This window comes from Corythoichthys intestinalis, chromosome 18, assembly GCF_030265065.1.
Source record: "Corythoichthys intestinalis isolate RoL2023-P3 chromosome 18, ASM3026506v1, whole genome shotgun sequence".
NCBI lineage: Eukaryota > Metazoa > Chordata > Actinopteri > Syngnathiformes > Syngnathidae > Corythoichthys > Corythoichthys intestinalis.
In genome coordinates, this window is record NC_080412.1 from 7425958 (window position 1) to 7443031 (window position 17074).

The 17074-nt window shown below is 38.3% G+C and overlaps 1 protein-coding gene across 5 annotated transcripts in view; it reads right to left on the minus strand.

Annotated features, from left to right (window-relative positions):
- Nucleotides 1–490: 490 nt before the first annotated feature.
- LOC130906240 (protein turtle homolog B-like) overlaps nucleotides 491–17074 on the minus strand; it is a 204187-nt gene continuing 187603 nt past the window's right edge. For 3 of the 5 annotated variants that reach the window (XM_057820342.1, XM_057820343.1, XM_057820341.1), the window contains exons 19-20: nucleotides 8380–8507; nucleotides 491–4335 (exon numbers count right to left, since the gene is read on the minus strand). In XM_057820342.1, coding sequence (XP_057676325.1) covers nucleotides 4121–4335; nucleotides 8380–8507 — 343 coding nt within the window. In that variant the 3' untranslated portion in view covers nucleotides 491–4120. Of the gene's footprint in view, nucleotides 4336–5671; nucleotides 8508–17074 lie in introns of those variants that run through there. The other 2 variants (XM_057820344.1, XM_057820345.1) reach the window with 2 other exon arrangements.

Here is a 17074-nt window from a genome sequence, read left to right on the forward strand (position 1 = left end):
GCATCAATGAAAGAGGGAAGTGATGTATGCCGCAAAGCAGTCATCACATTTGTAGTTTTTTTTTTGTGCGGCAGGGTTCCAGCCACCCTACTCAAAGTTAATTAGTACCCCCTCAAAATATAAAAGAGGTGTCATTCAAGTCGTTGGCAATCGATGTATCATCACAAACGTTATGAAAATATTTAATAAAGGTTATGAAAATATTTTATAAAGGTTGAAAAGGTACCTAGTGTTGCTTTAGTTGACATTCTGTTTTGAATTCCTAATATTTATAATGACTTTCTTTCGGAGCTAGCACAGCTTTAATTCTTTTAGGAAGGTTTTCCACAAGGTGTTTTTATGGATATCTTTAAACCTTCATCCAGCAAGTTTACACGCTGATTTTTTAAAAGGGAAGCGCTGGCTTCTAAAGCAGACTCAATTAATTTAATATTTAAACCAAGGCAGTGCGTGCTTTTTTTTTTTTTTTTTTTTTTTTTTTTTTTTTTTTTTTTTTTTTTTTTTTTTTTTTACTGAGCACCTTTTAAAAAATCTGATGAAGGAATAAGAAGTGTATGAAGATGCTCAACTGTAACACAAAAACACGAATGGTAACAAAATCCCACGATAGAATGACTCTTCCTGATCTTCACTAAAGTGTTCTCTCCTTTGTCTACTGAATGATCAGATTTAAACATCAAAACAAGACTTCCAAAATGAAAAAGAGGAAGAAACAAAATCACTATAAGACTGAAAATATAGCTGCCTCTAATTTTGCATCCTATTTCTTGATAAGTGACTTCTGATTCTTATTTTTAGCATGAGACCACATAGAAAGGCTAGCAAAATTGAAAAATACATTCATACTACGAGAAGCAAAATGGCTAAGTAGAAATTACATTGGAAGTGAAGCAGGCAGGATGTCACTCATGGTGCAGTGATTCATTTGTCTGACTCAAGTTCAGGCAACGTGCGTTCAGTCTTCAGTGGTTTCTAGATGACGGTGTAAAGGTTGTCTTATTCTGTGTTTGTACTGTGGTTGACTGGCGACCAAGTGTAAATTGCCTTTCCCCTCAAGCTCAGTTCAGATAGTAGGATAGGCAACAGCTCCCTGCAAGCTTAACTAGACAAAGTCAATGAATAGATAGAAATCTGGGCAACCAGAGATAAATATTAATCTCAGTTACAGTATATTTCCTATGTTGGTAAATCCAGCGCAAAATCTGTATATATTCTTTACTAAAATGTTTTTGTATTGATATTTGATTCAGATTTAGAGCTCTCTAGACTACCTGCAGTAAATTAACAGGAGACAGTAGCATAAAACCAGACACAAAAAAAGAGGTGGGTAGTAACGTGTTACATTTACTTGAGTAACTTTTGGAGAAAAACATACTTCTCCACTCCACTACTTTGGGCTACACGAGAGTCGTTACATTTTTCCTCTTTATTCTACATATTAAATTTTACTTTATTTATGCATTTACAGTGGCTCTACCAGTTTCACCAATGAGACGTCGCAACAATAATCACGGTTTTATTTCCTTATTTTGTAAGTAATTTTTTAACTTCTGAATTCCATGGCGTGTTGATGGCCAGTAAACATCTGTGGAAGCTACTGGAGTCTCATATGTAATCAACATGCACGTGTGCTGAGTGCACGCAGCACACGCACGCCCATATGTACAGTGTATCACAAAAGTGAGTACACCCCTCGCATTTCTGCAGATATTTATGTATATCTTTTCATGGGACAACACTGACAAAATGAAACTTTGACACAATTAAAAGTAGTCTGTGTGCAGCATATATAATAGAGTTAATTCATTTCCCCCTCAAAATAACTCAAAATATAGCCATTAATATCCAAACCCATGGCAACAAAAGTGAGTGCACCCCTTTGAAAAAACATACAGTACATCCGTAAATGTCAAAATTGAGTACTGCTTGTCATTTACCCTTCAAAATGTCCTGTGACTCGTTACAGGACATTGCTGCAGAGATTGAAGAGGTGGGGGGGTCAGCCTGTTAGTGCTCAGACCATACGCCGCACTCTACATCAAATTGGTGTGCTGGCTGTCACCCCAGGAGGAAGCCTCTTCTGAAGACAAGAAAGCCCGCAAACAGTTTGCTGAAGACATGTCAACAAAGCACATGGATTACTGGAACCATGTCCTATGGTCTGATGAGACGGGCGGACTTAAATATCTGCAGAAATGCGAGGGGTTGAAGGAATTTGCAATGAGTCTGTGAGTGAGTGCACTGGGCAAATTTTGGGCTATTCTACCCACCTCTGCAAGAAAAAAAAAAAAAAAAAAAAAAAAAAAAAAAAGAATGGGCATGGGAATATTTTGCTCCAGTGCATGTCTCAGAAGGGAGAAATTAAAGCGTTTGGACCAAGGGCGTAGGTTTGGTCTTAATATTGGTAGGGACGATATAACAGCATAACCTGCATGTACACTTTTTGCTGGGGACGGGACATTAATAAGACCAAACATATTTGGTGAATGGGGGTCAGGGCTACATTTCTCACCAATATAAACCTAATTAATTGAAAGGCTAAATGATTAATGCAAAATTAATCTGTATTGACGTATACTTTCACACTGCAAATTTTATAACGTCTTAGTCTAATAATTTTTTAAAAATCTAGTCAAAATCTTTTTTTTAAGTGTTAAAGGCTACTTAACAGATTAATGTGTCAGATTCTTCCACTTATTTTAAGTAAATATTATGTTTTGTTTGTATTGAGCCCATACATTTAAAAGTTGGTCATCTTTCACCTAAATCAAGAAAAAAAAAATCATTCCAATAATGCTTTGAACAATATTCTTGAATTAAGAACATTTCTGACAAACAAGTTTTTCTTTTAAGATTAAATATACAAACCTTTTGCTAAAATATGTCTGTTAAGCATATTTTCAGCTAGCTGTTTTTATTTTTAGTGGCGTGTTCCCCACCTCCACAACATTGACGTCTTTTTACATTACTAGCAGTGGCTGCTGCTGGCGGAAAAAAACTTCTAATATCCCTCGTCTTTGAAGGGGGCAGGGGAGGCGGCTTGTTGTATTTCTGTCGGGCTGTGAATGGGCGTGTGTGTTTCAAGTCATCAGCCAATCAAGCATGCGTTTCAAGGGAAAAATGGACTGGCACATTCAGCAAGTGAAAAAGGGTCAGTGTAAGTCTGAACATAATGAAAGTACTGTAATTCACTTAATAATGGTAGGATCAATTCTATCCTTATAACATATAGGAAGACAATCTAAATGACATATATAACTGAAGTCATTAAATAATGCAAATAAGGTCGCTTAAAAGTAGGTGGGGATAATTTGAGCATCCTGAAAAGTTGGTAGTGTTGTCCCTAACGTCCCTATGCAAACCTACGCCCTTGATTTGGACCTTGACTTAATCTACTCATTTCTTGTTATCCAAGCTCACCTAGCCTGATTTTTTTCCGATGAATATATTAAACCTAAATTACAATGGTGAGGAAAGCCAGCAGTGAATTCATTTAGGTAGAGTTGGTCTTGTGTGGTCCCAGCTCCTGTGATCTGAGGTTTTAGGGTTTTCACTAAAATGAAAGAGGTGTTTGACAGAAAATGTGTGGCTGTCAAGAGACACCTGCACTACTTTCTAAGGTGCTGTTTTCATTTAGGCAACATGATGTAAGCCTGAAATGCGTTCTAATTGGCTAACTAAATTAGAGGAAAATTTGGATCTTACAGAAAATGTTAATCAATCAATCTGCCCAAATGCCTTTTTAAACTGGAGGAGAACTGCCAGCTATCATTCTGGTTTCATTTGCTGGAAATGTAAACACATTTAGAAACACACTAAATGTGTCAATGGGGAGAAGATAGAGGTAAGCAAATGAATTCCAGACATACAAACAGTATGTCATAACCCATTTTTTTTCATATTTTGAAGGGATTGTCATCAGGTTGAAATAAATGTTAATATGATTAAATTCTCAAACGTCATACTAACTGTATAAAACCATCATTAATGGTTGAACTGAGCTCTGGTTGAACAAAATGTTGCACCAAATTGAAACGCTTAATGAAGTGCTCCTCCCCTAAGTAGATAATAGATTACAAAGGGAAAGAGTTATTGTGATGATCTTGATTTGTGTGGGTTTTCAGAGGAAGGTAGCGTGGTCTAGTTCTACGTTGTCCATACAAGCCAAAATAGCCTTCTGGTCTTCTCGAAGGGGACGTCGGTACAGCAGAGCAGAGAAGCGAGTGTATGGATCGTGAAGAAGGAGCCGTTTCTTCTTCCTGTGGAGGTAGAGCGCTTCTTCGGGCTGAAGTACCTGAGTGATGTGAGCCTGTTGGGTCTGAGAGGCAGAGACACCTGAAAGAGGAAAGGTAATGGATAAGTTTACAGCCACAGCATATGAGGCCAAAAATGTATCCATTTTCATGGATTGAAAAAAATACCTCAAACATTTAAAAAAAATTTTTCTTAACATTGCCAAGACTAAACATTGGGTGGGTAGGGTGGTGTAAAATGTACTATGACATTAAAATGATAGGAGACCAAGGGTTAATTTGTGCTGGATCCTGCCAGAACAAGATCCAGGACCTCTTGATTTTGGCCTCCCTGTGACTTATTTGGGCAGATCTGGCACCTCTCGTGTATAGAAAAAAATATATATAAAGACGTTTAAAAAATGTGTAAAATAAAATAATAATATGCATAAATTCAGATTTGTTGATGCACTGTAAAGCTGGACCAACAAATCACTACCCTGCCATTGAAAAAAAAAGAAAAAGAAAAAAAGAAACTTTGGAAATTTGCGGCATCTGGGGAGCAAGCAGCCAGGATCGAATGGTATTTCAACATGTCAAAGAGACAGTTGCATTTACTGTCTGTTTTCAAAAAGAAGGAAGATGGTTCAAAACGAGTCAGAAAAGTGACAACTGGCGATGAGGGCAGCTGCAGCGATCATGCTAACGGTCAGGACCGGGTGTTGCAGGAGGCTAGCACCGCAGCAGCTAGCCAGGTTCACGGACAGCCAGCCAAGCCGGGGCAGGAGGCTGCTACCGTGGCAGCAGCTGGTCAGGTTCAGCGCCACCTGGAGTGGGGGCCAGCTACAGCGCCAGCTGTCAGCCAGGTGGACCACCAACAACTGGAGCAACTGGCCAGTTCCCTTATGGGAAATACGGGTTTGGGCTGCACAATTTATAAGGCGGTGGAAACTTTGGACACAGAGAAGACGGGAGGGAATGAAACTCAGAAAAGAATGGGTTTTTGTTATTTATTGTAATCTCAGGTTATTTTGTTTTATGTTTTACAAGTTACACCTGTTGAAAAACTAATTGCTGACTGTGTACAGTAAGTCCCACCAGTGATATGTGGGCAATTCCCTGTGCTGTGCAGAGTATAGCCGAAATAATTTTAAATTGTTGTCATAACATTTATACTATTGATATTATCTGTAATTGAGGCTTTTAAATCCCACAGCATGGCAAATAGGCTTTCCCGTGTTGTTTCCAGCACCATTTTCTGCATATGTTCCGGGACCTGTGCCCGTCTCGTCATCCCTGCGCTGTTATATGTACTTTGCGTTCCGGCACCTTATGATTTACAAATTAAGGAGACCATATTTTGGACACAAATTCATTCAATTTTTTTTTTTTTTTTTTTTTTTTTTTTTTTTTTTTTAAATCTGTTAAGATTAGCTGATAACAAGTAAAAAAAAATCTGCCAATAGAACAAGCAATTTTTTTCTTGGAAAGATTTCTTAAAATAAGACATCCATTCAAGAGATCTTGAAACTACAGTGGTACCTCGACATACGAAGTTAATTCGTTCCAGGACCTTGTTTGTAAGTCGAACTGGTCGTATGTCGAGCAGGATACCTCCATAAGAATATATTATAATTCCATTAATTTGTTCCACAGCCTGAAAACCTACACTAAATTCTTAATAAACACTGCTGTTACTTTAGCAAATAGAAATTACACAGAGCAAAACGAATAAATTATGAAAATAGAGATAATAATAATAATAATAATACCTTTGGTTTCTAATGCGGTGAATGTGTTTTACGAGGTGTACCTGAACGCAACGTGTGGCTGACGTGACAGAGAGAGGACTTTTTACGTTCACTTTTCATGTTCAGCTGCGACAGACAGTTGGCATGTTGTGTTGCACAACTTCTGAAATAAATGATTAAAAACCGAAGCTGGCGATATTTGGGGCGATGTTACAATCATAATAATAGTCACCTTAACATAACTAAGACTGGCGAATGGAGGTCAGAGGAGGACAGTCGAGATCGTAGACATTCTACAGCGGCATGTCGAGACAGTTCAAGGACACGCACACCACGCTCACATTTTTCTATGATTTTCATCTTTATTTCAATGCTTAGCCTCTCCTTTTTTCACCACCTGCACTAACATTCATGTTTATTTCTCTCTCAAGAAAATCCGCCGTGCATCCGTCATGCGGGAAAACAAACTGCGGCGCTGTCTTAAATTGTATTTCGAGCGTGTCGTCGGATATAGAAACAAATGGCGAGTCAAATTTTACGTTGGATGTCATAAAGATCGTGTGTCGAAGCAATCGTATGTCAAGGTACCACTGTAGTTATATTTAACTTGCTTTAGGAAGTCAAGCCTTTGAGCCAAAAAATAAGTATTACCTACTCATTTTAAGTCCTATAACAAGCCAATAATGCTTAAAAATAGTATTTCAGGCTTATTATGAGACTCACAAAAAATCTCATAAGATTATGATACTTACTAGTACATTCAGAATTACAGGCTTATTATGGGCCTCTTAACAAGCCTGTAATACTATTTTTTAGCTTCGAAGACCTAATATTAGACTCATAATAGTCATATTACTGCTGTTTATACTAATTTTAATGCTACATGTACTTGTAGTACAGGCAAGTAGATGTACTTGTACTACAAATACGAAGTACTTGCAGTACAAGTACAATACACTGTATTTTTACTTAAAATGTATAGTCTAAAAATAAGACAATATTTCTTGCTCAAATTTTACTTGTTAAGGGACTTTGTCCCATTTTAAGAGGGATTAGATGTTAGAAATTATAGACAGTATAGATACTAGATAGTAGTAGTTAGAAATTAGACAGATATTCTTGCTAAGATTTTGAGTTTTTTGCAGTGTACTTCTACTTACGAACATCTGTATAAATATTATTTTGAGGTTACGACACATTACAAAGAAATAAATTTCAGGTTATGAGAGGCAAAAATACAATACAATACAGGTAGTCCCCGCGTTACGACGTACTCAATTTACGCAATTTCGACTATAACACACCGGAGTCTTGTCCGCCATTTTGTCTTCAGTCACTTTTTTTCTGCTGTTTTTTTGGTCACATTAACAGTACCTTATTGTACCTCACAGTATTTTATTCTTTACTTGACTTTATTAAGATGACATGTTCTGTCCTCACTAAACGTTGTTCAGCTTCACAGACAGCAAACAAAGCAATTCTGCTTTTTGAAGATTTTTACTACCTTTAATTTTGACAATTTGTAAAGCTGTACCACACATATGTTCATTTATGGACTAGAAATACGGGAAGCGATCCAAGAATTGGGACACTGACATGAATATGAACTGACATGAAATCGCACATCAAGAATTTCATGAGAGCTTGGTTCGAGTCTTGGGGTAGTCTACGATGCCTCAGATGTCGATCGGTCCTTGGATATCTCACATTGTTTTTCATGAATTTTTTTCCCAAATCACTTTTAGATTACAATACTTTAGTTTGGATAGCTCCCCGCTTTTTTTAATAATTGTACTTGCACTTCAAAATGTTTTTGAAAACAAAGGTTTGAATTGAACGTTGAATCACCAGAACAAAGACACATGAAAGTTAGTGCATGATAGATGTTTTTTTTGCATTGATCATTTAGCCTATCAATTAATTTGGTTTAGTAATCCCTCCCCATTTCATTTCATCTCAGTACATCGCCGATTTCTTTTCAATTAAATAAATAATAATAAAACAGATGAGCTGTCCTGAGCTGATTGCCGATAGTCTCACTATCGCTCCCTCTCCCATCTCTTTGTTCATCAGGCAGTGCAAGTGCACTTGAGTTGCTTATTAAAGTTAATGATGATTGACAGATATTTCTGTTTGATCTTGCCAGAGTCACGACCTTCAAAAGCGCCACATGTGTCAATCATTGTTTAACTTGTTGAACAGTTGCTGTGACAACTCATTGTGTGTAAGTGAGCAGCTTGAGCAGATTTGAGTGGACTCACTCAATGAAGCATTTAATAAAATACTACTGTACTAAAATTAAGTTTGTCTTTTACATATTTTAAGTTAATAAACATAGCATATGCTTTTGATGTTGAAGTGTAACAAATAATGTTGAATATTTGTCACCAACATACCTGCTTTCCTCCGAGTCTTGGAATTATTGTTATTCATTGTCATCTTCTTAGCCTTTCTAATGCGTTGGTATCTCAGAGCATCAAACCTCTCAGACCCCGAAAGGACACTCGGCGCGCCTCGACGTTTTCTAAATTAGAAAAACAGAGAGGGAAAAGAGGTAACTCCATGCCAAACATGGAAAGTTTTTTTTTTTTTTTTTTTTTTTTTTAATATTTGGTAGTACCTCAATCCTGCTTGATTAATTGTGCAAAATGTGCAACATGAGCCTTTTTGTTTTCCCTGTTGTACCGAACACGTACCGAACCATGACCCCCGTACCAAAGTACGTACCGGATCGACTTGTGTGTACTGTTGCACTCCTATCCAAAATGTGCACTTTGCTAGGTCTGATATTGATACCTGCTGTAGAGGAATTCTATTTTTATTTTCGTTTTCTCTCTCTTAATTTTGGCACATATAATTAGATAGAAATACATCTAAAATTTAAATGGATGTAAAATTTGAGAATGAGTTGCAATCACAAACTGAAAATGTATTGCTTTTACGAAATCCCATTTTCACTGAAGTTGGGACAATGTGTAAATACAAACAGAATACAGTGATTTACAAATGTTTCAACCTAATTAAGACACGTTTTAGTAAATACTCTATTCATTCCCAAAAAGCCAGACAGGGTAAATAAAAGCCTAGGCAAGCTAAAGAACTCTAAAACAAACCCCAAAAAACCCTGCTTGGAACATTAACATAAACAGGTTAATTGGAAACTGTTGAGTGTCAAGATTGGGTATAAAACAAAACTCCTAGTTGTTCACAAATAAGTATGCAGTGAGTTTCACCACTTTGTGAACAACTGTATAATCAAATAGTCCATTAGTTCAAGAACATTTATCAATGCCCGTTTGAAAGGAATTTAGGGGTTTCAGCATCTGTGGTCCATAATATATTGTCAAAAGACCTGGAGAATCTGTAGTAATTTCAGTGTGGAAGCAGCAAGGCTGAAAACCTAAACTGAATGCCCATGACCGTCAATCCCTTGGGTACTACTGCAAACCGACATCACTCCGTCAAGAATATTGCCAAGTGGGCTCGTGAACACTCCAGAAACAATTGTAAGTTACCACTATTTGTCATAATTGAAAATCAAGCCTAAACTTAACCATACAATGCATAAAGATCTCTGTGAAGTTGGCCCTCCATCTGATACAAATTTATACAACCCCTAGCCAAAAGTATGGATTCACTAGTCTCGGATGAGTGAATACTGAGTGTCCATATCTCCAACATGGCCACAAAGATAGGCAAGCAGTAGCACATTCCAAGTAGAGATAATTGCTGAAGTGCCCTGCAATCCGGTGATTCTCATAAGGCTAACCTTAACTATGTCTTTAAAGATTTTAGGAATATCATCATGAAAATCTAAAATAGTTCATTTTTGAGCGTGAATGGTTGTATGTGTCCTTGTGCCCTGCGATTGGCTGGCAACCAGTTCAGGGTGTCCCCTGCCTACTGCCCATAGTTAGCTGGGATAGGCTCCAGCACTTCCGCGACCCTCGTGAGGAAAAAAAAGCGGCATGGAAAATGAATGAATGATAGTTAAAAGATGTCTAAAAACCCCAGCAAAAGGTATGGAATCGCCAGTCTCTGATGAGCACTAACTCAGACATTTTATCATGTAGAACAAACTCAGATAAAAAGCTTGAAAAAAAATAATGAATTAGTTCACAAGTGCAACTCTTTAGCATTCAAAACACTAAAAGAAATGAATAAAAAACATTGTGGTGGTCAGTAAATGTTACTTTTATGGAGCAAGCGCAGGGAAACATATGGAATCGCTCCATTCTGAGGAAAAACATAAGGAATCATAAGAAACAAACAAAGAAATACTGTAACAATCAAAACACATCTCCAGTATTTAGTAGCACCACCTCTGGCTTTTATTACCGCTTGCAGTCTCCGAGGCATGGACTTGATGAGTACCGTAATTTCCCGAATATAACGCGCACTTTTTTTCCCCAAAATCAACTTGTAAACTCATGGTGCGCATTATAAACGGGTACATGGATGGAGACATAAATATATATGTATTACATATATATATAAACCGATTTTTTTTCATTGACACGGCCACGGTGTGTTGAAGAAACGTATGCGGCGACCTGTTGCCGACCGTTGCGGTACGTGACGTCACCGTTTTGTTTCCGTAATACTTCACTCTAATCGGCCGAATGATTTCGTCTGTGTTAAATTCTGCTTTTTTCACTCTTCATAAAGCACAGAATTTAGTTTCTTGAACTCATTTGAGTCGACGTTTATTGCAGCTCCGCAATTCGGACCATAACAAATGTAAGGACACACACTTCCTGTGTCCGTCAACTATATCGGTCCCTCGGGAAACTCAAACCCAAATAACAATAGTTCCTTTTGTTACTGTCGAGTTGACAGCTATGAGCTCTCACGGATTTCCGACTTACGTTCTCACTTTCATTTTACCGTATCAATCCATGGAAGAAACATTTATTCATCATGAGGAAACGAGCAAGTTATACAGCAGCCTTTAAAAGAAAAGTCACATCTGTTTTGTTTTCTCCTAGATTCTGGTAAGTTGGAGAAGTTGTCAAATCATATTATTACCGTAAATATTGTCATTTTACGGTAATGTTTTGAACTACCAATGTGCTATGCTTGTGCTGTGTTTCACCAGTCAGTAAAATGACATCTCTGTATCTGTACACAAGCTCTGTTTTCTTCTAAAATTAGGGTGCGCGTTATAAACAGGTACAATAATTTTCCCTAGATTTTACAAGTAAATTTGGGGTGCGCGTTATACACGGGTGCGCCTTATATTCGGGAAATTACGGTATTCTTCACCAATTTGGTGCCAACTCTCTTTGATTGCAGTTGCCAGATCATCCTTGCAGGTCGGAGCCTTGCTGTGGACCTTTCCACCACAGATTTTCAATAGGGTTAAGATCTGGGCTATTTGCAGGCCATGACATTGACTGGATGAGTCTTTCTCCAAGGAATGCTTTAACAGTTTTAGCTCTTTGGCAAGATGCATTGTCATTTTGACAAACATATTTTTAATTGAAGGGATAAGAAAGCTGTCTAAAATTTAAATGTAAACTTGCATTTATTGAAGAGTTAACCACAGCCATCTCCCCTGTGCCTTTGCCTGACATGCAGCCCCTTATCATCAAGGACTGAGGGAATTTTAATGTTTTCTTCAGGCAGTCATCTTTGTAAATCTCACTGGAACAGCACCAAACCAAAGTTCCAGCATTATCACCTTGTCAAGAGTCAAGAATCTGCATTGGACCCAAAATTGATCATGAAAAACCGACGTCGATATAATCTAATTTCATTTTAATATGCGTTAATCAGTTGATATTATCGGAGAGTTGATAGTCTCGGCTCCCTTGTCCTGTAATGATTTAATCTTATGTTCTCTTATCCCGGCAAATCGATAAAATCAGACAACTCTCATAAATAACATAAACAAAGTTTTCTTTAACCGTCAAGTTTTCTTTTAAGGGCAGAATTTTGACAAAATCCATATTACGACTTTTCATGTGTTTTGATGACCTGCATAAACCCTGATTCAGTTCTACTATTGTATATACATTTATATAGAGAGTGTTTCAATGGCGTACCGCAAGCAACACGTCACTTCCGCTCATTAATGTTCATGACATTAGCTACTGTTGCTAAGTAGGGACAAGCCACCGTTTGTCCCTAATAGGAAATGAATGGAAATCGTGTACGAAGGAGATGTTTACAGAGCTAAACCTACCAATTCTCTCCGAAAATGATGTGCCTGGTGCCAAATTGACTGGCAAAGATGTGGAAGAACATAAAAATGTTCAGTTAAAGAGATGGCTTTAGTGTCGAAGGCTGAAAAAGACGAAAAAAACGAGCCGACCTAAGCATAGCTTTGGCTTTTTTATCGACGCGACTGACAATGACATTCTCCAGTTTCAACAAGCTATCCTTTACAATCAGCCCTGTCTTTCTTATATATCCTCTGGTTGTCCTACGTCTCTTACCGTTCTTGGGGTAATTTAGTTAGCTTTGTGTAGCGATCGCAAATGCTACTCAGTGACAGCCAACGAACACTTTTAATTTTTTCATTGATAACACATCTTAATCCTATAATTTATTTACACTTCCCCCTTACTAAAGTTGTTTTATATATATATATATATATATATGTGTGTGTGTGTGTGTGTGTATATATATATATATATATATATATATATATATATATATACATATATATATATATATATATATATATATATATATATATATATAACAGAAACGGTAACAGTGGCAGTCAGATACCATTGTAATTCTTTTCAGGTCATTCATTGTCAGACAGAAGCAGTACGGCACAACGTTACGCTAAAAAAATAAGTTAAAATATAAAAATGGCTTACCTCTTTGTCCTCTGAAAGACCATGCCAACCCAACATAATGTTTACTGCATATGAAATGTGAATGGATTCGCCGAGCTGGTGTTAAAGTCCGCACAAGTTGATTTGGTCTTTTTCCTCCCGAGTTTTTGGTTTCCGGAAACGTATGAAGAAAACATCCTTCATGTGTCGTAATGTCTAGAGTCGTTTCTACAAGTTCCAAAAAAGCAATGCGTGATCGGCATGTTCGTTTTTGAAAGATTAGCGGAGAAAAGTAGCACTAGTTACGTTGGGTCTATGCGAGGGCGGGTCTATAATGTCCCACTTCGGCTTTACTTCCGCTTTACGATGCGACGTCACGGTCTAAAAATATCCTGCGTGCGGTACGCCATTGCCTTTCATAATCAAACATCGGCTTACAAAATTGGCTTTAGGGGCCGACGTTGCTCGCGTTCAATACATTTTCTATGGAACGAGCGCTATGAGGCGAAAATCGCCAGTCATTTTGCAGCGAAGCGACACGCGATGTTCGTGCACGTAAAATTTCACACGTGTATACGTTCTCACCAGCGACGCGATATAAGAAAATAGGAAGTAGTTGTATTTCTGTCGCCAGGCACTTCAACCAATCAGCAACGGATTGATTGATCGACAAATCACCTGAGAGGACACTGGCCACCCCGGAAATTGACATCCATACGCCACACTTTGTCAACATGGGAAAAAATAACCGTCAACATGGATATTTCATTTTTGTCTTGTATTTCAATGATTGTATAACATTGCTCATCATTAAAAAAAAAAAAAAAAGTGTCAACATGGAGGAGTGTGTCATTTTAGCAGATTATGTACGATCAGCACATAGTTTATGTTGCGTCTTGCGTGATTCCAGGACAAAAACAAAAAAAGCAGCAGTATGGGAAGTTGTTGGTGCTAAGAAAAGACATTTTGAAATTTTGAAATGCCCTCCAAATTCTGAGCCGATCAGAGATGAGCAATGACGCACAGCCAGAGGGCAATATGTGTCACTGTTGCTTGCTGCTACAGTCGCATCGCGACCTACGTGTTGGCTTTCACATTTCGCCTTCGGAGCACCAAGAGGGACATCGACAAAAATAAAATAAATTTAAATCATCTGGTGCGCACCAGATAGTATGCGTTGCGCACTAGATTGTTGCTAGTGCACACCAGAAACAATCTGGTAAACATTAGCATTATATAGCATTTAAGCTAGAGAACTTTTGCTATGCAAGTTAGGCAATTGTTCTTTTGTAAGACCCTCGTTTAAATTTTTTTTTTTATATCGTTTGAGGCTAATCTCAGGTGCGCATCGGGACATCAGCAGTTTTGGTGTGCTAAAAATGATCATACAGGGTAGGGTGGCCACCTTTCAGAAATAAGAAATACCGGACGCCCCCCTCGCGCCCAAAGTTGTACAAGCAGAGAAAAAAAGGGAAACCCCAAAACCCCTAAAATGCATAAAAATGTATCTATCCATATGTATTCCGTATTAGTTCAATACGGAACGTAACATTTAATTCCCAATTTCGGATTGTTCCTTATTTCCAGGGACAGGTGGCAACACTAATACAGGGTTTAGTTGAACTTTACTTCAATCTTGGACTCAACTAGCGTCTGAGCTTAGCCTCAAACAAACAAAATAATAAATAAATGAGGATCCAAGTAGAACAAAAGAACAATTGGCTAACTTGCATAGCAAAGGTCGTCTATCTTAAATGCTATATAATGCTAATGTTTACCAGATTATTTCTGGTGCGGCTTAAATTTATTTCATTTCTGTCGATGTCCATGTAGGGGCTCCGTACTCGAGCACCTTAGACTGTGGCAATCGACTGAATTTTTCAAAAATCAGCAGACCTTTAAGAATCCCACATTGATCGACCTCAACTGAAATGGGTAACTTGAAAATCTGTTAAAGCACAATTACTGTAATTGAGCAAGGTATACATAGGTTTTATAGCAACATCCGCCTCTATCCAAGCAACAACTCTTTCAGGGACGTCCCTACTTTTTAAGCACAACAATGTCACAAAGTCACATTTTGCAGTTGTGACAGCCGTGTGGCTTCACAGTAAAAGAATGAGTACAAAATGATAGTTGTGTGCAAGGGCGGACTGCCATATGGGGTTACTGGAGATTTCCCCAGTGGGCTGGTGGACCGGCGTTGGGAGAAAAAGTACGTAGGGTTTGGTGTCACTACAAATGCGCGGACTGCGACCCTACATATTTTATATGTACAAGAGAAAAATAAGTATTCGGTGAAAAAAAAGTAGGAATTGGTGTATGTGGTAAAGCCAGCGAACGTTCGTGTTCCCGTGGTCAAATGACAGGACCTGAAAATTACTGAACTCGCGTAACCCAAGCATAACGGTAAATGCATTCCGATTGAGCGGCAAAGCAGTTGACTTCTGTGTGCTTGCGTTGTTCCCAACTCTTAAAAACACTCTCAACACTCTAAAATATATAACGCCATGAAGGAATAGTATCTTTTCTCTTATTTACTGTTTGACTGTTTGTATTACTCTAACGTACCCAATATAAAATAAGTAGCATATATCATAGTTTAGGAAAACAAGCAGAATATATTTGATGTAGGGCATAAGAGATACATGACGCCTTCTGACCACGGAAGCCCAATGCTTGCATCATGCAACTGACTGAGCAAGATTGACGCTGACTAGCAGGTGATAGGCAAGACATCTTCAACCCCACGTCTGCAACAACAAATCCCACAATCAGCTCTTCAGGGCAGTCCAGAACAAATGGCGGGACGTCCTGTACTACCACAACACCCGATAACAAAAAGTACTCTACGTTTGATAGCTCAGCGTCTCTCAGACGGTGAGGCGCGCCGAACCCCCCACCTCAGTTGCCTCATTAACCATGACCCAGCAACGGTGACACATGAACTTGATCGCCCAAATCTGCAACAGAAGAACACCCAAACACACCCTTCTTCCTGCCTGCAGCCCGCCCCGCGAGAGCCTTCAAAAAGACTGAATGTTTAACTAATCGTCATCATTTTCTCGGGAATTATTTGTTGACTTGTGATATGGTGACCCTGGAACGAGTCTGCCTCCTCGCCTGGGTCTGTTGCTGTTTTGCCTTGCTGTTTGATCACTGTCGACCTGAATAAATCGTCAACTTGTTTTTCGAAGCCTTTTTCCAGCTTTGCCAGCGCAGGAACGGCGGTTGAGCTGGCGTGATTCCGGCAATCTGGCTGAAAGGTCAGATTCCTTCAGCCACCATTGTCATCATTTAAAAAAGGAAATAAAGTTGCCTGATCTTAAAACCACTCCCTCTAAATGTGCATCATGTGCGCTGTCACGTAATGTACAATATTACGTGATTCCCAGGTTACAGTTCTCATTTTTGTGGTACTGTAAATCCACAATTCTGAATAATTTCTGGCCAAAGGTTGGTAAATATTAGTAGTGGACCTCTCTGACTACTCACAAACTCAAAACTATGCATTTTTACTCTACCAATGCAGTGGTGCCTCTACATACTAAGTTAATTCGTTCCAGGACCTTGTTTGTAAGTCGAAATGGTCGTATGTCGAGCAGGATTTTTCCATAACAATACATTAAAATTCCAATAATTCGTTCCACAGCTCAAAAACCTACACTAAATCCTTAAAAAATACTGCTGGTACGATTGCAAATAGCAAATACACATTGCAAAACAAATAAATTATGAATAAAAATCGGAAATATAATACAAAAATAATAATACCTATCATAATGTAATGAATCTGGTTATAATGTGGCACCGCGTGGCTGACTTGACAAATTGAGAGAGGGACTTTACTTTCACTTTGTTCAGCAGCGGCGGACAGTAGGCCTGTTGTGTTGCACAAGTTCTGAAATAAATTATTAAAAACCCGACAATGTTGGCGATTTTTTTGCGATTTTACAATAATACTAATTGTCACCATAACTTATAAAGACTGGCAAACGAAGGTAAGATGAGAACCGTCGACATTGTGGACATTCTACGGCCGTTTTGTCAAGCCAGTTCATGGACGCGCCTGCCAAGCTCATATTTTTCTATCATTTCCATCTTTATTTCAATGATGAGCAACATTTTCCCTTTTTTTCACCAACTGCACTAATGTTCTTGGAACCCATGTTGATTTCTCTCACAGAAAATCTGCCATGCGTCCGTCTTACGGTAAAACAAAGAAACTGCGGCACTGTCATAAATCGTCATATTTCGAGCATGTCGTCGAATGTAGAAACAAATGGCGAGTCAAATTTTA